Source organism: Sitophilus oryzae, unplaced genomic scaffold, assembly GCF_002938485.1.
Source record: "Sitophilus oryzae breed Bouriz unplaced genomic scaffold, Soryzae_2.0 scaffold_177_pilon_pilon, whole genome shotgun sequence".
Classification (NCBI taxonomy): domain Eukaryota; kingdom Metazoa; phylum Arthropoda; class Insecta; order Coleoptera; family Curculionidae; genus Sitophilus; species Sitophilus oryzae.
Window position 1 is genome coordinate 3,782,368 of NW_022146479.1, and position 25,413 is coordinate 3,807,780.

Here is a 25,413-nt window from a genome sequence, read left to right on the forward strand (position 1 = left end):
ATGTCAGTGATGACCGGTATTGATAATTTAGATTCCAAATATCTCGAGATCCATTACTCGTAGCGATTTTTACCAAGAGACCTTTTTACGTAAAAAGCGTCGTAAATGTATATTTTTTAACTCAGTAGTTTTATAAAGGTACAGACAAAAAGTTATTAATCTTTAAACCAGATAAAGGCTGAACCTACAAGTAGGAGTCATATTGACATCAAAATCAAATTTCTCATGCCAAAAAACTTCCAGACGCCAATTTTCATCCAAATATAGGTGTTAGTTCAAAAATTATTTGAAAAAAATCGAAATAAAAATGAAACTTGTACACCCTGTATCGCCGAAACTAAGCATTTTAGGACATACATTAACACGAACTTTTCTACTTATTTTTATATGCAGAATATGCTACCGAAGTTTATCGAATACAGTTTGTATCTTCAGAAAATGCTTAAATCTCAATGTTAACAAAAATATAGTGAAGAAATTAACTATGAAATCGATTGGTCTTAATCATTCCATATCATTCAGTCAATTAATCTTCCGTACCATAAAATTGGCAAAAAAAACCTCTCACTACTTAATATAAATCAAGGTATAAGTAATATTAATCATTATTATTAAATTATCCATGCACATTCTTATATGAAAAAACATATAACAAGGACATAAAAAAATTATACTCATTATAGACATTTTTTGTTACGTGTATTGAACGAATTTTGTATGTTAATACAATTTAATATTGATAAAGTGCTTCGAAAAAATAAATGTTAATAATTTCTACGTTCGTTTCAACATAATCAAGTTAATTTTATATCCATCCCCACTTAATTGTATTAACTACACACACATAGGCGTAACGGGTTTCAAAATTACATTAAATACTGATCAAAGGTGCTCTACATATATCAATATAATATTTTTTACAGTTTATATTAAAAATATCCATCGGGATTCCGTTCCGTCGGTAATTGAATAACCGTTCTGGTTATATTGGCAGTCGCGAATTATATGGAATACGGCCAATAATCCTTATTAATAGCTGGAATTACTGGAAAATTCCTTTGGTTCAGTTACGATTCAGCTCAAAAATGTTTTGCACGAAGCTTTAGCAAATTTGTACTGCCAAATTCATCGAACATCTGCATAACACCAAACCCAAGTTATTGAGAATTAGAAATTTTGGCTATTGAATTCTTTTTAAGTTTAATTTAAAAAAAAATCAATTATAAAACAACTACCATACGATCGAAAAAAAAGGCGTCGAAATCGGATGAAGAATGACAATCAATGTTAATTTTATCGCGGTCAAGTATTAGCCGTCATTTAATTGGCTCGAACTCTTCTTTATTATACTTACTGCGCTTACTGCAAGTGCTTTAAGAAGGTAGTAATTTATAAAAATAAAGTATTGAGTAAAAATGATTCTTAGATGGTGTATTTTAAAATTCGAGAAGAAATAATTTTTTGGAAATAGACTTGTGCCTCTGGAAACGTTCTATCATTTTTAATCTTTGTATAATTAGTTATAATTTTTGACAATCTTTATGTCAGAGAGAGTTTTTAGTAAATGACATCTAGAGATTGACCTCGCCAAAATTGTCATTTCACAGCCGTCTTTAACTCTGTTTTATTTTTTCGATTATAATTTTTTTTCCTATTTTTTTATAAAGACCCTGAAAAAAATACCTATGATTTTTAAAGCCTTGAAAATGTCTGTGGATAATTTTTTCTGGTCTTTATTAAGTCTGTGGTCAAATCGTTGACTTGGTTTTTATTTTATTTTGGGTCCAAAAAACGATGTACATGGTTAGTCTTCAAATAGTAATAATTAATAAACTATAATTATTATATTTTATTGCAATGCTAACTAATTTTAACCGAAATAATTACAAGTTACTGTAATACTAGAAACATTCAGTAAATTTAATTTATTCCAAATATTAATCTCTTAAAACAGTATATACGCATATGTAATGTAATTAGGATACCATGAATTGAAATTACCTTGATTATATTCAATCAAATAAACAAATTATTAATATTTATTCGTGTTTGTATTACCGCATTTTTTTGTAGAGAGCACTTTAACATTATTAAATTTCATTTGGATAAAAAATTGTACAATAATACACAGAAGTCGACAAAAAAATCTAAAATTAATGAGGATAGTAGTTTTTACATTGCTGTCGTTATTTCTGATATAAATATATGAAGCCATATAAAATATAATATTGTTATTAATGTAATTGATTTTAATAAAAAATGGATTCAGTAGTGACTTTTTGGCTATTAAAAAACCAACCCCTTAAAATTGTCATGTATTTTAAAGTTCAGTATATTTTTTTCTAAGAGGCTATTTTTGATGATTCTTTGAGCAATTTGTAGCTTAATTATTTGACTTATTGGCCTCTTTTTAAATTAAAGTTAATGTCCCGATATGTCTATTTAATGAGGGAAAACAAGATGTTGTTATCTGGACAATAGTTTGTAACACCCTATGGAATTATTTAACAAAGAAAGAAGTTTAGAAACCAATTTACCAACAAAGTGTATCTTTTCGCGATAGTTTGCTTTTTGTTAATAGCTTTATTCTTATTGGAGACGTTTGCTTTTGAAGAAGACAGTTACAATAATTTATAGCAATTTTAGCACTAAAGGCACCTTTGCTGTTGGTTCCCTACAACACACCTATAAAATCGAGTTTATTGTTTTTTTAGATCAATGTCATGAAAAATGCATATTATAGTATTGTTTGTTAGCTGTTACTCTATGAGAAATTTTAGGTAGTACAACAGTAGTGTAGATAGTACTTCATGGCTTAAAACCATCTTTGTTTGATTAACTGCCAAGAAACAATAATAATATGACTTTTCAATAACAGAGACAATAGACAACAAATAATAAATTCTATTTCACAGGTATCTTGATGAGTACCAAAAGCAAAGACATACATTTAATGCTAAAATTGCTATAAATCGTTAATAATAATAAATATATTAAATAAAGAAAATAAATATAATAAATAATTCTTCAAAAAAGAATATTTCCAATAAAAATAAAGCTATTTAGATGAACCAAAAATCAAACTTTCGACAAATACACCTTAGTGATAAAGTAAACAAACTTTCGCCAAACTAACATTCTGTTTTCCCTCGTATAATAGACCTATTTTATACTACTAACCGTTTTGTAAAAGTTTAAGATTAAAGACACTAACAGTTCAAGAAGTTGCTTATTTTATTTACAAATTCAATCTAATATAAATACATGTATTGCACATGCTTATGCAGTTGTTAGCAAAGTGCATTATTTTTATTAAATTATTTTTTTTATTATATCGCTTTTTAAAAAAATATATACATATTATATTTTATATATTGTTAGTGTTTTGTTTCAGTAATGATTTCTTGTAGAATTCGTTGAAGCTATTTTAAAAAAAAACTTGCAAATTACGCTCATAAAAATAAAATATATTGTTGAATATTTTATTAAAAAAAATAAGGTTTATTTATAATTAAGAAACTATTATTTTGTAACCCAATGTTCATAATAAACACCAAACATTTGAAAAAAATAATACTGACATGCAACAATTATTCGTTTATTATACTAATACACATCCAAAAAAAACAAAATTAAACCATACATTTATTGACAGACGAAGATCGAACGTATATCCACGAAGAAAGTCTTCCAGAAACAACAGTTTATTTAAAAGTTTTATGAACAAAAGAAAGCGCGCGTTTTCAAACTTTCGCGTCAAAAAGCGCCAGAACGCGCGATCGCTCGTCTATATTCGCTACAGTACGTCCCACACGCACGTCCGCTACGACACTGACGACAAACGCGACCTCACTGCCACCGCTTTCCACTGTGAGGAGCCACCAGCAAGGCGCAAGCTCGGTAAAGGGCCTAAGGCCCTTAGCGCACACCGGATGATAGTCTTCAAGATGAAATATGCCAGGAACAAGGGAGATTTGTTTAATTAAATATCTTATATTATATACTTATTATTTTCGTCAGATGCCCATGTCAACGTCTGTCCCTCCTGCTTACTTTAACTCGGTCTACCATGTTTTCTTCTACCTACACCAGATGTCCATTTGATAACGTGCTTTGGATAGTGCCTAAAAATTAAATTTTAGCCATAAATAGTATATTGTTTTATTAGGAGTAAAAATGATACCCTATGATCGAACAAAAAACGGCGTCCAGTTGGCTGAGAAATGACGATCTATGACATCTTCCATATAAATGTATATATAAAATGACAGCGATCTTCATTTCATAGCCATCGCTGACGCCCTTTTTCGATACATACGGTATCTACTTAATAATTAAATTAATTTTGTATTAACTAAGATATTAAGAAAAAAATAACACTGGTATTTTTTTAATGGGGTCGGAAAAATAAGTATAAAAAACACACTCTACTGTAGTGGGTGGTCGACGTCATTCGCCTCGGTTGATTATACGAAAACGGAAAGATGTAGAAACAATTTTTTTTATGGGTATACATATGTAGAGAGGCAATGTGCATAATTTAAAATTATTTTCAAATGTACAGGATGTGTCATAACTAAGATCCATACCAAAGTTAATTTTTTTCTTATGGAACAATTAAGGTATTTTATTTCATTTTTGGATTCTTGGCCATAAAATAAGGCATTTATTATAAGGGTTTAATACGTTTAAAAGCTTTGGTTTTTGAGATATTTAAAGATATTTAAATATGCATGCTATAATAAAAAAGCTTGTCAACAGCCCGTACATTACTTTTCAGAGTTAATTCTTGTGCTGACTTTGAAGCCAGAGAAATAAACTTTACTTAAAAATTATATTGCTTCTTTAAATGTATACAGAGGTATCAAAAATTGCTGGTCAATTTTAAATATATATTTTACATAAAAACTTCGTTATTTCAAATACAACACTATGTATTTTTTTTAAATAAGTCGAAGCAGATTTAAATGCTCTTTCAAACTATATTGGGGTTTCCTATACCTATCTGGCTCAGATTTTAAATAAAAAGCGATTTTTCAATAAAATGGCAATAAAGATGGCTGGTGTTAGTGGTGTTGCCATGGCAATTTGCTATTGACAGTTAGTAGCTATTTTCAAAATCGACATTAGTTTATGAACATTATTTAAATTTATACTAGTTTACTTTTATTGAATTTACCTACAATAGTTTAATAAATAATATTTATTAAATATGTATTTATCATTTTATCAAGAAAAACGAAGAGATAGTTCTTTGATTTATTTTACGATGACTTGTAGCAAAGAATATTATAGTTAACACAAGTTAATCGATTTTCTATAAAAGAACCAATTACGGCAAATTCATTTTCTTCACTTCCAACGACAGGTTTCGGCCTAATAGATTTTTAAAAACCACACTACCAGCACTGTGAAGTAGTTTTTCAAAGGAACGCTTATCAGGAAGATTTATATTTGGGTATCTTTGAGCATAAGCCCTTGAGGCCAAGAAGCAATTTTCCTCACAAAATAAAATCACTAGTAATTACATATCCATTCGATCCACTAGCAGATACAGCTTTATTTTTCTTGATAAAATCAATAATGAATACTTACTTATTAAACTATTGTAGGTAAATTTAAGTAAACTGGTATAAATGTAAATAATAATGTCCATAAACTAATGTAGATTTTGAAAATAGTTACTAAATGTCACTAAAAAATTGGATGGCGATACCAGCCATCTTGATTGCCATTTTATTGAAAAATCGCTATTTTTTCAAAATCTGAGCTAGATAGGTATAGAAAACCCTAATATAGTTTGAAAGAGCATTTGAATCTGCTTCGATTTGTTTTAAAAAATACAGGGTGTTGCATTTGAAATAACGAAGTTTTTATATAAAATAAATCCTTAAAATTGATCAGCTATTTTTGGTACCCCTGTATACATTTAAGGTAGCAATAATATTTTAGGGTTTATTTCCCCACCTTTAAACTCAGCACAAGAATTAATTCTGAAAAGTAATGTACATGGTGTTAATAATCTATTCTATTGTAGCATGCATATTTAAATATCTTTAAATATCTAAAAAACCAAAAATTTCAAACATATTTAACCTTTATAATAAATACCTTTTTTTGGGCCCAAGAATCCAAAAATGAAATAAAATACCGGGTGTGTTCCATAAGAAAAAACATAATTTTAGTATGGATCTTAGTTCTGAAACACCCTGTATATTTCGAAATAATTTTAAATTATTCACATTGCCTCCTCACATATAGCCATAAAATCTTTTCGTTTTCGTATAATCAACCGAGGCGAATGAGGTGCCACTCTGTATATAGGGTGAAACAAAACTAGATACTTTACTCTACTATGTTTATACAGTAATATGCTAAGTGCACGCCGGATGCTCGTCTTGAAGATGAAATATGACAGAAACAAGGCTGATTTGATTAATTAAATACCTTATAATATACTTATTTCTTTCTTCAGCTGTCTAATTTCTACGCATGGTGTGTCCTATCTGCTTATTTATTCTTGATCTGCCAGGTCTCCATTTGATATCTTGTTTTAGCTTCCGGTTTCTATACAAGTATTGGAATTCCCAACAAAATTCGGACGTGGAAAAATATATTATAAATTTATTTATGTAACGTTTTTCTAATGAGAGAATATCTACCAGTGAGAGTGGTTGTCTTCTTGACACCCTGAACAGACTTACCTTAAACACAATTTACCTTAAAACAGCAATTAAACATTTGAAAAAGTGGTAAGTATACCTTTATGTGAGAAGTACTAGATTTGTACCTACCGCATACGTTACAAATGTAAGAAAATCTCTGAAATAAGAATATATTGTTTATCGGAAAATGAGTATTTAATAGCAACAACTAACCTCTACAACGCTTTCTTGTTGACTAATAAATATTTTTCGCACTCTTACGTAACCAATGACCTAACGCAGTTTTTCTGGACTGACTCAGATTAAAAATCATAATAATGGAACCTTCGACTATAAAGGTAATAGTGCAAAATCCTCTAAAATGTTTAACACAAATGATATCAGAATTGGATTGGCTGTTTTTAATAGAACAGAAAACTTTGAGCATTTCAATAATTACTTTTAGTTTTGTTTTGCCATTATTAAATACTTAATTTTGTTTATATTAATATAAAATATCGCACGTTATATACCGATACTTCTATATGGAAATTTAAAAAATTATAAACTGGATTAACCATTTTAGCACAAGAAAAAATGTTTATGAAGAATGCAAAAGTTTTTTTTCCAAAGACAATGTGGCATACTGTATACTAAAGAGGTATAAATTTAAATGTATATTTTTATAGTTATTATTTACACTATCAACAAAAATAGTCTGTAATTTTTTTTGAAGTGAAACTTCTTTACGCGCGCTGGGAGTAAAATTTCAAGGCCGTGGCACGACACGACACGCGAGAGGAAAAGTGGTAAGGACAGCCTACGGCTTAGAAAAAATCGTCCGATTTAAATGAAATTTGGTATGTCGATAGAGTGGACCAAGGCCAATTTGACCATGTACGACACGTGTCACTGTGACAGTTAGTTTTGCCAAAAGAAATGTCAAAAATTGATATCGTCCGATTGCGACCAAATTTGGTGGGTAAGCTGTGTTCTACGTGTACAGGGGTACTCGAATGGAGTCCTCAAACGGACAGACGGTCATTTTAATACAAATTTTGTAAAAGTGAGTCAATATATTTATTAATTTTTAATTAATTACTTTTTCAACATTTCTAACTACACTTTTTCAAACATGTCCTTCAAAATCCTTCAATTTGATATCTGTTACTAAGACTGTTCACTTCGACATAGTACACACATATTTTTTTATATGTTCGGTCTTTTAGAATTTAATTTTCTCGACATTTTATATTTGTGTCAAAAAATTTCTATTACCCAGGTATCCAATATTAACTTTGATATCTCCCCACACGTTGCAATATCCAATAAACTCCATAAAAAAGCCTCGAAAATTTTCTCGATATTTTCTTTATATAATCCGCCATAATACAATACAACTCCCCAGTGACATGAAAGAAACTTCGTCAAGCTTTCCTTAAAAAAGGGCCACAGTGAACTAAGGGGGGAGTTAGAGTACAGTAGGGACTGGAAAAAGAATAAGTTGAAAGAATAAAAAAAGTTTTACATTACAGGACGAAATTTTGCGAATTCCCTTTTTTCTGGGACAAAAGTCTTCAAGAAATGGCACCAAGATACGCTAATTGGGTAGGGGAAGTTTTAATTCTTAAAGTAAAATACAAAACTTTGCCGCAAGTTGTGTGTATTTATTTTAGAAATAAAGGTTAAATGTAACAGGATTACTCAAGTTTTGGTGTAAAAGTTCCGGGTCATTTAAAAAAAAACACCAGTAATTTTATTTTGTAAATGTCATGTGTATTTTTTCAAAATATTTTTGGAAAGTATCTATAATCAACGTTTTCAATCTAAGAAAAAAACTTTCAAGAGAACTTTGAAAGTAATCAATCTCTTCAGATGTTAAGGGTCGTGCTATCTGGAGAATCATAGTATACTATTAATTACTGCCATTACTCGTTGACAAGTATTTGACACGCATCAAGATCGTTACGCAAGGCGTTTCCCTTCATGAGCTTTTCTAAGACTGAAAAGCCCGATACGTGATGTTATCTCTCTTCGGCACTCCGGACATTCAAAAATCTTATTGCTTTGTTGCATCTTTACTTTTTGGTTGTCGCTGTTAACTGAGTTTACAATTCTTCCCACTGATTCTGCATGCTTACCTCCTTTAAGTTTTCGTGGATAATATCTTTGAAAGAAGAGATATTAGTAGGTGGTTTTCCTGAATCCTGTATACGTGACCAACCCAACTTAAACAGAATTTAGTAATCATGTTAGTAATCAACGTTCTCGCAGCTACCTTTTTCAAGAACAGATACTTTTGAGACATGGTGGAAAAATTTGATTCTTAAGAGTTGTCGAAGGTGTCTCTGTTGCAACTTGTTTAATGGGGTCATGTGTCGGCAGTATGGCATCCAGGTTTCGCTTCTATATAACATGGTTAGATTATTGCTCGGTACACTGCAAGTTTCGTTTTTGTGCTCAAGCCATGACTATCAAAAACCCTGTCTTTTAATTTCCAGAATGCTCTTGAGGCACTGCTAATCCTGTGCTGAATTTCAGAGTCTATATTGGCCTTTTCCGAAATCAAACTGCTGAGGTACCTAATTGAATCCCGTACATATTCCAATAATTCTTCTCCGATTTTTATAGCATTGTTATGATCTTCGGGGGGAGTGCACATGATTTTAGTTTTATCGGTGTTCAGCTTAAGACCCAAAGCCTCGTATGCACAGGGACATGTGTTCAGCATTTGTTGTAATTGCTGTAACGTTTTTGCAACTAGAGCGCAGTCATCAGCGTATTGAAGTTCTGTGATGAATTATTTTGTATGTGTTTTACTAATGGACATACCCAAGTAGCATCTATCTGACTTCGAACTAAATCTGACCTGAAGCGACGTCGTTGGATCCGAGTCGGTAAATCCAACGATCTTTCGACGTACAAAATAACAATGTACCATTTTTATTAATTTCCCAACGTCGTTCCTACGTTGGCTTGCACGACGTACATATACTTGAACTAGTCCGACGTCTACCCGTTGTCCGAATAGGATACGTCTCACTGATAATCCCTAAAGTAACGTCCAATTATATTTTGTTGTGTTTTATGTTCATATTTATAACCTAATTTACGTATCTCTATTTACGACCGTAAATACAACCCATTAAGTAGCATTTGCGACCTAATGAACATCATGAACAAAACCTAATAAAAAGTTTTTGTAAACAAACTTAATTTTTTTATTATACCTAAAAAAACACTAAAAAGGCATTTAGATATTCATCTACATTTTACAGAAAGAGGTCGAGGCTTTTGCAAAATAATAATAGTAGTAGTGATGTCTTGCCTCCACCCGTAAATGCTTTTTATCCGGAAGAGATGCTGCATTACACTGGTGCATCTTAATTTCATTTTTTAGCTTAGGAAACTAGCAGACCCCATCCTCCTCCGACATGTGAGGTTAGGCTTAAAAAAGTGGCTGCCCATTTTTTTAAGGAGAAAACAAAAACTAAAATATAGTTCCACTAATCACTGATACGCAAAGTGAGGTTACGTGGCGTACGTTGGAATTATATAAGTCATAATATGATTGCCGGTCGTCCGGTTTGATGACTTCGGTCGTGTGAGACGACTAATGTTGGAGACCCGGTCGGAATTGGTATATTGGTAGTTCATATTAAGTCGGACACAGAAATCCGCCATTCTTAACACATATCCGATTGTCAGCCATTTTAAAATCGTTTTTTGTTTTTAAAATTTATATTCACATTTCGATTTCTAGTAGAATAATATTGATAAGGTTCAGTTTGGGGGGAACCACAGTACAGTTTTATGATTAAACCAGCTAGAAAATTAAAAAAAAATATTTTGCGAGTTACTTTTTTATAGATATTTTTATTTCATAAATCTACCTAATTTTGAAGGCGCTCGTTGTTTTCGGGAGTATTTTAATCAGATATATCAAGAAAGTGACTTCCGTTGACAAAACTGATGTCTGGATTAATGATTCAGAATTATTATAATATGAAATTAGATAGGCACTTATAGTTATATTCGAGGAGTGATTATGAATCCATTTGTAATTAGGTAGTTTAGGTTTTTATGTATTCTTGGTAGCGAATATGAAACCAAACGTAACGTAAGTGCTTAGCGACGTATTTAAAGTGACTAAAATCCAACGTAATATGACGTTGGTAATTGGTAGAATTACATTCCCTATTAGGTCAGATACCGACGTCGAGGCGACCCGAATCCGTATTCCCCACTTAGGTGCAAATAAGGGTCGTCAGGCGGTCGAACCGACGTTGGTACCCGACGTCGGGTTTATTAAACGCGACGTATACCCGACGTTAGATCCTAGTCCAAATGCTACTTGGGTACAGAAACAAGAATTAGCCATCTTATCCGATAGTAAAGCAGCTTTAAGAGCTATCAACTACTGAGTAACCATCAATTCGAAGTTGGTCAAAAAATGCCTAGAGATGCTGAACAAATTAAGCAAAGAAAATAATGTCCTCTACTCTGAGTGTCACTCTACCAAGGGATAAAAGAGACTACGAAAAAAAAGCAAACGACCTAGCTAGAAAAGGAGCGAACACTCCACTGGCTGAACCAAAATCATTCTGCTTCCCACTTCGATCATACGGTATAATTAAAGCCACTAATTTATTCCACTAATTTTGAGGGTCCGAATGCAGGGAAAGGCAACATGCTTTTTAATCTGAGAGTCTGGGTTGGAACGAATAAAAAAACACTTTCTATTCGCACTGATAGAAATATATTTAGTGTCAAAGTGGCACAGAGACTTTTTTTAGAGCTTGCCGCTCTTTGCATATAAAACTGACGTCATTTTTATTGAAATAGATGTCTGCGGCGAATGGGGGATATCTCCGAGGTCCTTTGCCTCCTTCTAGCTCTCTTCTCCCTTTTTCTCCTGTTCTCGTCTCTCTGCCTCCTTCGATTATCGGAAGATTGTCTATGTTTCACACAAGCCCCATGTTCCAGATGTGACGTTCATGATTGGATTTGTATATTTTGTAGCTGAACGGAAATAAAAAAAATAGAATATTTTTTGTGTACAGTTTGAGATAAACCGCCTATTTAAAAATAAACAGAAATCTTTAAATCCAAAGCAATCAGTTTCAAGACACTCTGTATAAAAAATAATTATTGATTTTCAAAAGTTTATTTGCAACCTAGAAAGGCGGAAATCCGACAACGAAAAAAGATGATAGGTGTTAGGTAGTGAAGTACGGAAAACTATGTTTACAGTATATTTGGTATTTGGTATTGTAATAAAAAATATGTTGGGCAAACTAGAAGATCAGTAATAACTACCGTATAATATAAAATATAAAGTTTCTTTAAACATAACAAGATAAAATAATACCATATTCTTTTCTAGTTTTATTTTGCATCAATAAATATTTTGCTTGGGGAAATTTTCAGTTTTATTCTAAAATTTTCCGGGCTATCTTTTTCTATTCTACAAACGAGGCTCTAGAATTTTATTGCGTGAACATTTCCTTCGTGCTGACCGAAATTTCTTTTTATTATTTTTCGTTATCTTTTCCAACGTTTTTCATGTTTGCTGTGCCCTATTTTGAATCATATCTCAACTAAAAACTGTGTTTTATTAAAGGTATATTTAGTAGATGTTTGCATATAACAAAGTTGTATAGTTGCAATAAAATATATCTAAAAGAATATCATCTTTTTTTAATATTGTTTTTAAAATTTTCACGTGTTAGTATATTCTTATAATTACTAAGAGAGGATAATTCATTAAATATATGTTTAATTTTTAAATCGCCCTGTATCAGCATCAACATTTCCGGCTCATTTAAGCACTTCCAATTATGGTGTAGCTTCCCTTACATATTTCGATAATCTCTCTGTAATTAGGCCTATTGTTGTCTATGCTGGCTATGCAGGTCCAAGTTATCCTGCTAATTTCATCATGTTTCCATCTTAGGTTTGGTTTTCTTCTGAGTCTCTTAATTCCTCGTGGGTATCATGTATCATATTGTATTTGTTTACGGTCTTTCTTGGTTATTCTGTTTGTAATTCTTCTGTTGATTTCCTTTGTTATTCTTCTCTTGATTTCAGGTAGTAAAGTTCCTGAGCTGCGTATTAGTTATCTCAAATATGTATATTTTTCTACTATTTCCAGTGTTGTTCTATTTATTAGAGTGTTTTTTTTTTCTCTACGAGTTTGTTTTACATTACTTTAGCTTTTATTAAATTCATTTTGAGACCTACTTTGTTGCTGGCTATATTTAGTTTTTAGCATTAGAGCTATGTCATCAGCAAATTTTAGATGATTAAGATACTCTCCATCTATTTTCAAGCCTCCAATTAGTCCAGTCTAGTTGACGGAAGATTCCTTCTAGTGTTGCTGTAAACAGCTTTTGCCAGTTGGGAATTCTGGGGCTGTTTTATCAATGTCATTACTCTTGATTTGGTTTCTTTGCATATATTGCCAAGAATTTCTATAGAAGGCATGTCGTAACCTAGAATGGGAATCCTCCAACAGTCTAAGACACTCGAAGAAATTTCTCAGGACTAACGACCGAGAAAAATCAAAGATTTTCCTTGATTTAAGTAAGAACAATCCTATAATTGTCACGGGGTTTTTAATAGGACACTGTCTCCTCTATGAACACCTCAGTAGATTGAAGCTAATAAACAACGGGGAATGCAGATTCTGTGGAGGAAATGGGGAAACACCAGAACATCTCATCACTGAGTGCCCTGAGGCTACAAACTTTCGTGTCTTAAACTTTGGTACGACTGATATCGGAGATGTAGAACTAAATTTTGTAAAACCGTCTCAAATACTGGCTTTTGTCAAAAATCACAATAGATCTATAAGGTCGCGGTGACTAACTTTCCCCTCCCATATAACCAACATCTACATGTACACTGTTAGTAATTAGATTCACTTAGTAATCTAAATAGTAGTTTATTGCTTTATAATTATGTACCATCAAAATTTTGAAAAAGAGGGTATTTTTTGACGTTTTGTTCTATATAAAGATAACTTCAACACAAAATCATTAGAACAAAACCAAAAAGAAATATCCGTAAAAATATATTATCTCTCTAGGAAACAAAAGGGAGTTAAAATAAATTATGATCCTACTAAATCTAGAAATCACTTATCGCCGAATGATATTGAAAAAAATTCTAACGACCAGCCGCCGAAAGGGAAAATATATCGGCCCAATAAATATGGCGGAAAGCATAGGAGGAAGTTCACTTGGAAAACATCTATTTGAGGTTATTAATTTGGAAAGAATCCTGGAGCCAGTCTTTTTCTGTTTTTCCCCATTTCTAAAGGAGGTAATGTCTTAAATTACGCTCTCGTACATCTTCGATAGAATGAAAACATTATTTTTGGAAATAGCTAAAAACGGTTTTTGGTGAGCTTAGAATTGGAAAAAAAACTATAGCAGAAATTATATTAATGTTTGCAAATTTTTTTTGTTTTTCTTGTCTTTGTGATTTTTGTGTATGAATATACAGAGTAACAATATAAAAAAACAGTGTGTGCACGGCCTTGAAATTTTACTCCCAACGCGCGTAAAAAACTTTTACTTTAAAAAGCAGATAGTACAGGGCGGGTGTCTCATTTTGGTTGAAATCATACGGTATCTCCGTTATTAGTAAAGATAGAAGGATGCGGTTTGCACAAATCTTTGCCACTTTTTTGTCAAACGGAATATGCTGTCAACAAAATTTTCATAGCCCTCTTCGCTTCTGACCTACAGGGTCTTTTCGAAAATTTTTCAATTTGGGACAGACCCCGTATCTCCGTTATTATCGAGGTTATTATGGATGATATCGAGAAGGTGAAAACTGATTCTTGCAGAAATTTTTACGTAGAATACAGCGGAGTAGTCTATTTTTCTACGAAAAAAATATTTTTGAAAATATGAACTAAACTTGTGTTTTTTTTTTTAATGAAACACCCTGTATATTTATAAATCATATGATCCCCTTGCTATGAGCTTCTCAAAAATATATATCACTCTATATTTATTTTCACTATTTACGGCAATATTTAAAATATATCATTTTCTCATTAGTAGGCGATGATAAATAACAAGAAATCAAAATGGTATTTACTAAAATAGTCATACACTTATTAAAATTTTGTTTGGGATTGATATATTTTACTTTTGAACTGTTAACACTCAATCCCTGAATATATTTTTCTTTTTTTTTAACGGAAATTATTATAACCTGAAGGGTTTGCAAATGCCTAAAAGTATTTAAAAAAAATACCTACCATTATTAAAGAATTTTCCAGGTGTTCGACATTGTGTTAGTTGCCACGATATATTTCATATTTCAAAAATCCCCAAAATCAGAAACCGAGAAAGGACAAATCCAGGGATTTGTTATTCCAGTTTGACCAGGAAGGCTTGAGTTAAAACTTATCATACAGTCTCAAGGCTTTGACAAAAGGCAGAATCTGAGACGGTTTTACAAAAGTTGGTTTATGGCACGAATATTTGTGGTCTAGGCGCACTCAGTGATGAGGTGTTCTGGTGTTTTCCCATTTTCCCCACAGAATTTGCATTCGCCGTTGGTTCTTACTTTCAGTCTACTGAGGTATTCATTGAGGAGTCAGTTTCTATTAAAGGCTGTTAAAAACTCCGTGATAATCCGAAGATTATTCTTACTTAAATCAAGGAAAATCTTTGATTTTTCTCGGTCTTAGGTTCTGAGAAATTTCTTCGAGTATCTTAGACCGTTGGAGAATTCCCATTCCAGCAGTTTTTTTGTAGAATTCAATAACGTAGAATTACGGTCGTTGAATTGATTTTTTTTCTCAAATGTTTAATATCCCATTTGTCTTCACTTATTGATTACCCTTAAGGCTTTCATATCGAGGTACTTATTCTCTTTATTATCCTTCCTCTCTATCATCCTTGTTTAAGTTCTTAGGCTTGAATATCGGCAGCCAGGCGGCGCTTGCAAACTTTTTAATATCTAGCAAAAAAACGCTAAAAAGGACCGTATCACGTAATCCCTTCGATATTAACAAGGGTTTTTTGCCCGAAAAACACAAACAAAAAGAGATTTTCGCTCGTTTTACATTTATAATATAGGTTTACAGAAGACAAATAGCGGCGAATATGTGATGGGAAACGCTTAAAAAGCTTTAAAAGGACTTGCACGATATTGGATGTTTGATGTATATTATTTAGAATTAACGAGAATATCGTTTGAAGTGGTGCTTTCTACATAGTTCTACACAGCGGCGAAGCTTCCATTGATGCGGGTGATGCGTCGCATCCCTTCAAAATATTGTAGGAGATCTCCTATAATAAATTAATAAAATTCTCAGTAAATTTATTTTACTTGATTCATAAAAAAAAAATATTGTCGCAATGACCGATTTTGAGTGCGGCTGTAAAATAGAAATAATTTTGCAATCATTCTTCAGTTCTATGGTGTATTCAAAAAAATTAAAAACTATTGAAGAAGGACCTCCAAAACATATTTTAAATAAAATACTAAATTCATATGTCAACTTTTGACATTTTTGCTTACAAAAAAATCGTATTTTAAATTTCAATCTAGAGTGCCATTGGCTGTGGTAAAAACACGAATTTTTATTCAAGGAATCTTGAAAAAATAGATTTGATCATCTAATGTTTTTCATGTCTTGACCTGGCCGGTTAAAATATACCCAAATCGTTTTTTTTAATAATATCTCAATTTTTTCAAATGAAATAAGGGTGGCATTAGCATATTTGGAAAAATCATTTTATTACGAATAATTTGGTATTGGTATTTTGAGTCAAATCACTTGGTATTTTGAGTCAAATTGTCGTTATAAACCGCATGTTACAATTTCAAATAAACCATCTGCGAAAATGTCAAAAGTTCACATATGAAATGTCATATATTCAAAGTGTCATTTTCTATCGAATATAGTAAAAAAATACCGAGGGTGTCATTTAAAAATCAAAAGTTATTGTTATTTCCGGTGAAACAGAAAGTGACAAAAAACAATTGAATACGTCAATCATTTCTAATTTATCTCATATATTAACATACCAAATCTCGAATTTTTATCTGAAAAAATAAAAAAGTTATAGGAGGTGAGCCACTTTTGAGACGCACCCGGTATACTAGGATACGCTCAATATCAGTTTACGGACTGTAAGTAGAAAGTAGTAAAAGTAGTCGTGACAACATTGCGAAGTACATACGTCAAATACAATATAATCGAAAAACATGACGTCATCAGCGATGGCTATGAAATGAAGATCGCTCCAAGCCATTTGGGCGTTGTTTTATTTCGATCATACGGTATTTTGATGACATGCACGCCAACTTTTATTGATTTTCTTATATATTAGGTATTTTTCTTTCTATTATTTTGTACTGTCAGCTTTCATAACGCAAACAATCGATTACCTTCAAATTGAGTGGTAAAGCCGCATTGACAGTTGTCACTTGAGCCTAGTTAAGTGAGACGGACAGATCGTGCAAGAGAATGAAAACACGCAACTGGTAATTTGATTGAGATAGAGAGGGTGAAAGGAATATTGAAGAAAAAATATCGATAAAGACTGGTTCTTGGGGAAAAAGTAGATATTTCGGGACCTGATATATAAAACTTGTTCAAGAAAAATTGGTTTGTGTAGATAATATATTTATTTTAAGTTTATTTTTTTCAGAAATTTTTGTTCATAACAACAAAAGCTTCAGAGTCAATTCTGTTTTTCGACTAACTGCTAATGCTAAGACAAGATTATTCAAGTTTTGATAAATAATGACCATAACCATGTATAAAAATAAATTAATCATATACCAGGTGCGTCTCGAAAGTGGCTCACCATATATTTCTACTCTATTCGAAAGAAAATGACACTCTGAATAGAATGTCAACTTTTGACATTTTCGCATATTATGGTTTATTTTAAGGCTGTACTTAAACTGGCGTTAAACGGTAGCCTACTGAAATGCCGTTAATAGGTATGACGTCGTTGATGTGACGCACTTGACGGCTTTTTAATGCTTTGGTTAAAATGCCGTCGAACGGTGGCGTACTAAAATACCGTTAATCGTTAATGCAGAGTAGGCTACTGATTAATATTTAATAATTTGTAATGTAATGTTGTCCAAAATCCGTCATGGCTTATTCTGAATAAAATTAACTTGGAACGGTCTATATGTAGGTAGACGTATATGTTGCCGTTGTAGGTTTGAAAATGTATCTGCGATAAAATGTAATATATGGCATTGGTTTTCAGGTTTTTATTGCAAATTATAAACTGACAACTTAAAAATAATACTACGTCAACTTAAAAATAATAATGCTACAGATAGCATTCTCTGCAAAACCACAGTTTTGATTTAGGTCGCTTAGTCAATCCTGCACAACGGATATGTCTCCAAAGAAGGCATCTACTGCAACAAAGTGACATATGATTTTTCTGCGTGTCTTCACTGCACACAGAACAAAACCAACTTTGTTGAAGTCGTTTCTGCTCAACTAGATTGGTTATTTTTTCAAAGGCTTTCTCGGTGCAAAAACTTCTAAAAATCGTAATTTACATTATTAGTTATTAATTTGGTAATTATTAGGTATTGCTAGACTTACCTTGTTATGTGGATATCAACAGCCTCATCAAGAACGGCATGTGATATTTCTTCGGGGCGCATTTTAAGGTCTACAGTTTCAAGAAATTCCCATTTGTGATGTCTCTAACGATGTTACGATCCTTAACGAAGCAATTCAGGATTACATTTGTTTTTCATGATAGGATTGTTTAGCAAATGCTACAGTACATCTTTTCTTTTTCTTTGGTAGTCCTATGACTGTTAAGTCCTCTCCTTTTGGACGTCCTCGTTTTTTTATTGAAACAGGCATCTTAATTGTTGTCAAAGCGAAATCATTGACTTCAACTATTTGATGGGACTGGTTTTGTTGACGTCATTTAAAACTGATCACTAACATTGTTGGAAAGTTGATGCGCTTCATCTCGTGTCATTTCCTCCTCTATAACCAGCTCGTTACAAAACTCAGGTGCTTCCACAGGTGACCGACCAAGAGTTGATGTATTTCTATTATCTAATATGAGCGCTTCACTCATATTGTTTCTGTCTTGAAGGTCCGTCTCGTCACAAACCTCAGAGTGTTCCACAGAAGACTGATTTTTACTTTCTGCATCATCATAATTTATATGTAGCATCTACTGCAAGAAATTCTGGAAAAGCCTTCATTGTACTTTTCATGTTTGGACTTTGAATGAAAAGTCCTCTGAAATTATTGTCTTCGTCTCGCAAAACAGCTACATTGGCACCTGAAAACAGAGTAGTTATTGGGACTAATAAGACGATAATAGAATATTTTAGTTTACCATATTTAGCTTTAAGTATATTTAAGCAGCCATCTAAGTTTTCTTTTCTTGATTGATCGGATATCTTCATATTTGTTAAATCTTGTAAAGTAACAATTTTACCAGTACTTTCTTGAACTTTTTGCTGTATCATTTTTCTATTGGCCTTCATATTCAAATAATCCTTGACGCTTTCCTTCATGTTACTGGAAAGTTTTCTTTGGCTAGGGTTATATGCATGTAGAACCTACAAAATATATCTTTTATGAATAAAATACTGTTCAAGCAAGAATTCTAAAAGCATACTATATGTCAACTAATCTGTAAACTTACCTTCGAAGTGACATGATTGTGCTTCATTTGAAGCATAATTTGAACCGATGTTACCTCGAGTGCTTTTCCATCAGACGATGCTTTGAATCTTACATGTACTGGGCAATCTTCTTTAAATGTCTAAGACTGTCGATTTTTTTCCCACCGCCCTTAAACTTCTTTCCACCGTGATTACATGCATATAGAAGTTGATAATAAATCAAAGAGCTTTCTATTGGTCTCACAATTTTACTGCTTGCAATCGTACGGGCATCTCGTTTCCAAAATGTTGTGTACGTATTTTCACCAAGTTCCTCAATCGCTTTCTTTGCGTCAGCGAATGAGCTGAACCTATCCCCAATTTTCAGCATGCTAATTTCAGTCATGAAAAATAATTAGGTACCTAACTAACCTAAAAATGTTTATAGATAAATTAACAATCAGAAAACTAACTGAAACACTTACTCCATCCTGAACCGATAATATCCAGATGTACACCTTAATTAAAATCAACTTATAGCACTTAGCACAAATTGTTACTACAATAATAGTGCAAACGCGACGAAAAAAACATACCAAAAGGGCAACGGAAAACGGAACACAAATAGATTAACGGCATTTTAGTACGCGACCGTTCGACGGCATTTTAACCAAAGCATTAAAAAGCCGTCAAGTGCGTCACATCAACGACGTCATATCTATTAACGGCATTTCAGTAGGCTACCGTTTAACGGCAGTTTAAGTACAGCGTTATTTTAAATTGTAACATGCGGTTCATGTGACAATTTGACTCAAAATACCAAGTGTGTGGTACCAAATTAATCGTAAAAAATGCTTTTTCCAAATATACTAATGAGTCGCCATCATTGTTCCATTTGAAAAAATTGAGATAGGATTAAAAATATGATTTGGGCATTTTTTAACCGGCGAGGGCAAGACACGAAAAACAAGATCAAATCTATTTTTCCAAGGCTTCTTTTTTAAAAATTTGTGTTTTTAACACAACCGTTGCACTCTAGATTAAAATTTAAAATACTGTTTTTTTTAGCGAAAAGGTCAAAATTTGGCTAGTTTTTTTTCCACAAATTCCACCAAAACCGTTCGCCTACTTACCACACATATATTTAGGTAGATATCTTCATCACCAACACTTAATCAACCATTTCCAATTATCATGTAGAACGAATAGCAAAGAATCTTTGTTCAAAACATCATTTTTCTAGACCAGTTTATATCTCGTTTATATATAGCAAGAACTTTCGTATTTTGCTGCTAGATTTCTCTATTTGTATTATTTGTCTAAGATTATAACTCTATTTGAAATAATCTAAAACTCAAGGCAACATTTCACCATAGATTAATAAACGACACATTCAACCCAAGAATGTTAAACATTTTGAACTTTATTTATTTCAATCAATATTAGGGCCCAGTTCACACACAGACACAGACACACAAAAAGGGAAATTGAGTAGAAACCGTTTTTTTTTCTATACACTCTGTCGGAAAATGTAGAAAAACGCTGGCCGATTTTCTGCCATAAAAAGCATTTGGTTCAAAGAGGAAAATCCAGGTTTGGGAAAAGTTCATAAAGTTTGATAAAATATTGAATTTCCTATAATTGAAAGAGCTTGAAACTTGATTTTCTTAGGGTTAAAGTTTTGCTACATTAAAATATTTTTGACGATGGACTATCAGATGTACTGTATGTATGTTGTTATGTAATCTTATGTATGTTTTGTGTTTTTATAATAGTTGTAGATTGTAGATTGTATGGAAAGGAGAAAGTTAGGTTAGGTTAGGTTGTAAGTTCTGAGAAATTTCTTTGCGTGTCTTAGACCGTTGGAGGATTTCCTTTCCAGGTTAAAGATGGAGTCTTCCAGGTTTTTGAGTTGTGATTTAAGTTGGTTTCTACTTGGGAAGCAGAACGCTACTGGTCCAGTTAGTGGAGTGTTCGGTCCTTTTCTAGATCGTTTGCTTTTTTATTACCTTCTATCCCTTTGTGAGCTAGCACCCAGAGTAGGAGGACTTTATTGTCTTTGCCTAATTTGTTCAGCTTCCCTATACATTCTTTAAACAACTTCAAATTGATGGTTACTGAGTTGATTGCTCTTAATGCTGCTTGACTGATAAGATGGCTATTTCTTATTTTCGATAGTTCCTATCTAAGATAAAATGTACTCATCTTTCGATAGCCTACATTTCTGCCTGAATGATGCTGGAGTATTGCCCAGTGGTTAAATTTAGTATAAACTAACATTAAAAATTCAAAATCGTTTAACTGAAAATTGGAATAAAGTCGCAAAAGCCTCGATTAATTAGGAAAATTTATTTTTTATCAAAGCCTACTCCAAATTGGCGAAACGAAAATCAACGAGGTGCAAAACGAATTGGTATTTTCAACATTCGAAATATATTCGTTTTTATACATGTTACGTTATTTTCCAGTTCATTCTAGCGTTAAATTATTAAATATATAATATAATAATGTATTGCGGTTTATTTAAATGTTCTTTTGCCGTGATTTTGCTTATGTGACGTTTGCTGAGGTTAAATACAATATTACGTATATTTTTGCTATTTACTAATTAAGTATTTATTTTTGAAAAAATATACTTTTCCAAAACAACTTGATTTTAATACTGGGTGCATTTCAAAAGTGTCTCACCCCTATAACATTTGTATTTTTTTAGATAAAAAACGAGATTTGGTATCTTAGTATATGACATAAATTAGGATTGATTGACGTATTAAATTGTTTTCGGTCACTTTTTGTTTCACCGGAAATTATTACAACTTTTTATTTTTAAATGGTACCTTCGGTGAATGACACTCTCAATAGAATTAAATATCATCTGTCAACTTTTGACATATGTACTCGCATATGGTTTATTTGAAATTGTAGCATGCGGTTCATAACGACAATTTGACTCGAAATATCAGGTGTGTGGTACAAAATAATCCATAAAAAATGCTTTTCCAAGTATGCTAATGATCCACTTTTGTTCCAATTGAGATAATCCGCAAGCCGGCCGGTTCCGAAGGCCGGATCCGCAGGCCGGATCTTTCGATGTATAGAGGGCTATTGAAATTATAAAACAAAAATCTTAAACTAGTCAGTGGCGTTGACTTTAAAAAGCACCAAAATATTTCAGTGCTGGACACCAGCACCAAATTTGGCACACAGCTTCTACACATAATACGGCTTCAAAAATTGCCGGGAGACAATCTCTGGCATGTCCGGATCATCCTTAGATGACGTCATCAAAATGGCGGACAAAATTTTTAGCATAAAATTGGATTATCACTTGTAACTTTGTTAATATTTAACCGATTTTAAGTTTTAATAGCTCATTTCAAAGCTTGAATAATTAGCTAAAAAAAACTATATCCAGTCTTTTTGTAGGAGGGGTAGTTTTCACGCATCCCTTAAAATTGGAATAAATAAATGAAAAATGACGGTTTTATTCTAAACAAATTGAAACGTTAAAACAAAACAAAAAAAATGTTTATTACGTATTATACTACTCTTAATTTTAACTATTTTTTGCCCCCCTCCCCATCGACACATCCCCCCCCTTGCATTGTCTCTGAAATGTTACAAATTTGTTTTCATAAGCACAATAAAACTTTTTTTGAAGAAACAAAATTTACATAAAATAAATATTTTTTAAATATTTATTTTTGTTAACGAACGGATTGTGGTAAGAAAAATTTCAATACATGATGTTATTAAAAGAAATAACCTACCTTTACTCAGTCAAAAAAACATCTAAATTAAGTCAAAAGATAAACAAAAAATCGTCGATCTTCGACAGTAATAAAAAAGGACAGTAATATTTTCAGTAGACATTATATTGCTAGTCAAGTTAGACACTTGGACATTAATTAATTTTTTGGCAAGGAGAACAGTTCGTATCCACCATTTCGGAATTCGCAAAATTGCAAAAACTCTCGAAGAAATCTGACATTGTTTCATTCATTATTTAGACAACAAAAATTATCGACCAATTTGTTGAGGTACCTAAAGTATCTACACTAATTATTGATGGAGCTGCCCTTGTTTATATGTTGATACCTCAATCAAGCAGAACATTCCAGCAGTATAGCGAAAACATCGTTCAATCTTATATTCGGTCAAGACTTGCAACGGTAGATAGGGTCGATATTATTTTTGATCAGTACCTATATCCCGGAAAGCTTAAAAACAGGGACTTCTACAAAGATCTTCAAAGAAGTACTTATGTATCATTCAACTAGCACTGAGGAAACTGCAAATGAAGCAAGGGGAATTCTTTGCGTTTGCCAACATAACCGTTCCATCGAACATATTCCGCCAACGTGTGAAGTTTTGCTAAATCATCTTAAAACAGCAATTCTGCAGTGTTTCGTGTGGAGAAATTGCCTTCAACGAGATGCAGAGCAGCCAAATCCAGGCGAATGGGGGTGGAAGAAAGTTGGGGATCAATTTGAACCACTTTGGTGTACAAGTTCCGATATTTCAATGGAAAAGTTACAAGAGCTTATCGCTTGTAAATGCACCCAAAGATGTACTTCAAAATGTCGTTGTGTAAAAAGTACCTTAAGGTGCACAATGCTCTGCAGGTGCGAAGGTCAATGTACCCGCGAATAGTTTTGTTTTATTTGGGAATATTGTACATATTATTATTAGTTATTATTTTTAATTATAAGTGATAACGAAATTAAGTTAATTTTAAGTTATTTTTAGTTTAAAAATGTATCCTCCCAAGTTATTTTTAGGAACATTTTTGGCTATTTTCTCGGTTATTTTTTAGGAGAATTCAGAAGAACTTTCAGGGCTGGACAATACAATGCTCTGTAAACGCGAAGGCCATGTATCCGCGAAGTTTTCTTTTGTTTGGGAATATTGTACATATTATTATTAGTTACTAATTTTAATTATAATTAATATGAAGTTAAGTTAATGTTAAGTTATTTTTAGCTTGAGAAATATATCTTCCGAAGATAGTTAAAATTAAGGGTAGTATACGTAATAAACAATTTTGTTGCTTTAACGTTTCAATTTGTTTAGAATAAAAGCGTCATTTTTTATTTATTTATTCCAATTTTAAGGGATGCGCGAAAACTACCCCTCCTACAAAAAAACTGTATATAGTTTTTTAGCAAATTATTCAAGCTTTAAAATGAGCTATTAAAACTTAAAATCGGTTAAATATTAACAAAGTTACAAGTGATAATCCAATTTCGTGTTAAAAATTTGGTCCGCCATTTTGATGACGTCATCAAAGGATGATCCGGAGATGCGAGAGATTGTCTCCCGGCAATTTTTGATGCCTTATTATCTCTAGAAAGCGTGTGCCAAATTTGGTGCTGGTGTCCGGCACTGAAATATTTTTAGGCTAACGCCACTGACTAAACGTATATTACGATCAAAGACGATCGATACAGCAGTTGACTGAAAATTTGGCATGATTGATATTGAATTTTAAAATCAAAACAGTTAAAATGGACATGTTTGGTCAAAAACAAACCAATGTATATGATTAGTCTATCATTTATTCCTATCTATGTTGATGCTGATATAAAAATATAAATAACACCGTACCGTAAATAAATTCCATTGAATTAAACTAACAATAAATTTTACTAGCAAATACGTGCGTTAATATTTAACTGTCCCAGCTTTTAATACTAAATTATTTACATTTTCTACATTTCCATATTTCAAGAGAGCCATAAATTTATATATTCAACTCGTAATATATATGGCTACACGATAATTATTAGATCAATATTTGAGCGATATATCTGTTAAAAGTTCATGATTGATCGGTGATTGGTGCTCTTTGCTCTTTAATATATTTATTCAAGATTAATATTTCAGTAAGGGAAATAATAGTGAATGGATTTCTACAAGGGTCGAAATAAACAACTTTATTAGAGAAATTTGTTGAAAATTTAACTATTTTTTTTGTAAATTTCTAAGATTGATAGATTTTATAGATAAATACTTTATTATTCCGGGATATTTTACATAATTAACGTAGTCATAAAATTCTGAAAATTTCAGGATTTGTAAAAAAATTTATGTAGATTCAGGATATGTTAACTCTTGCAAGCTTAAATGT

General features: G+C 32.1%; 2 protein-coding genes across 3 annotated transcripts in view; both read right to left on the bottom strand.

The window, feature by feature from the left end:
- LOC115882208 (limbic system-associated membrane protein-like) overlaps positions 1 to 3,818 on the bottom strand; it is a 247,558-nt gene extending 243,740 nt beyond the window's left edge. For both annotated transcript variants that reach the window (XM_030900112.1, XM_030900111.1), the window contains exon 1: positions 3,644 to 3,818. The gene's annotated coding sequence lies outside the window, so the exon portion shown is untranslated. The remainder of the gene's footprint in view (positions 1 to 3,643) is intronic.
- Positions 3,819 to 18,822: 15,004 nt separating this feature from the next.
- On the bottom strand, positions 18,823 to 19,360 carry LOC115882440. Its single transcript, XM_030900504.1, has 3 exons — positions 19,325 to 19,360; positions 19,013 to 19,238; positions 18,823 to 18,955 (listed from the first exon to the last, which is right to left on the bottom strand). Exons 1-3 carry the CDS (start codon positions 19,358 to 19,360, stop codon positions 18,825 to 18,827), a joined length of 393 nt encoding a protein of 130 aa, XP_030756364.1. The 3' UTR covers positions 18,823 to 18,824.
- Between the last annotated feature and the right edge of the window lie 6,053 nt (positions 19,361 to 25,413).

Coding starts and splice junctions, on each gene's coding strand:
- LOC115882440 (XM_030900504.1), bottom strand. CDS start 19,360: ATGCTTCAAATGAAGCACAATCATGTCACTTCGAAG. Junction 19,239..19,324: donor ACAATCATGTCACTTCGAAG/GTAAGTTTACAG, acceptor TATATTTTGTAG/GTTCTACATGCATATAACCC. Junction 18,956..19,012: donor TATACTTAAAGCTAAATATG/GTAAACTAAAAT, acceptor CTCTGTTTTCAG/GTGCCAATGTAGCTGTTTTG.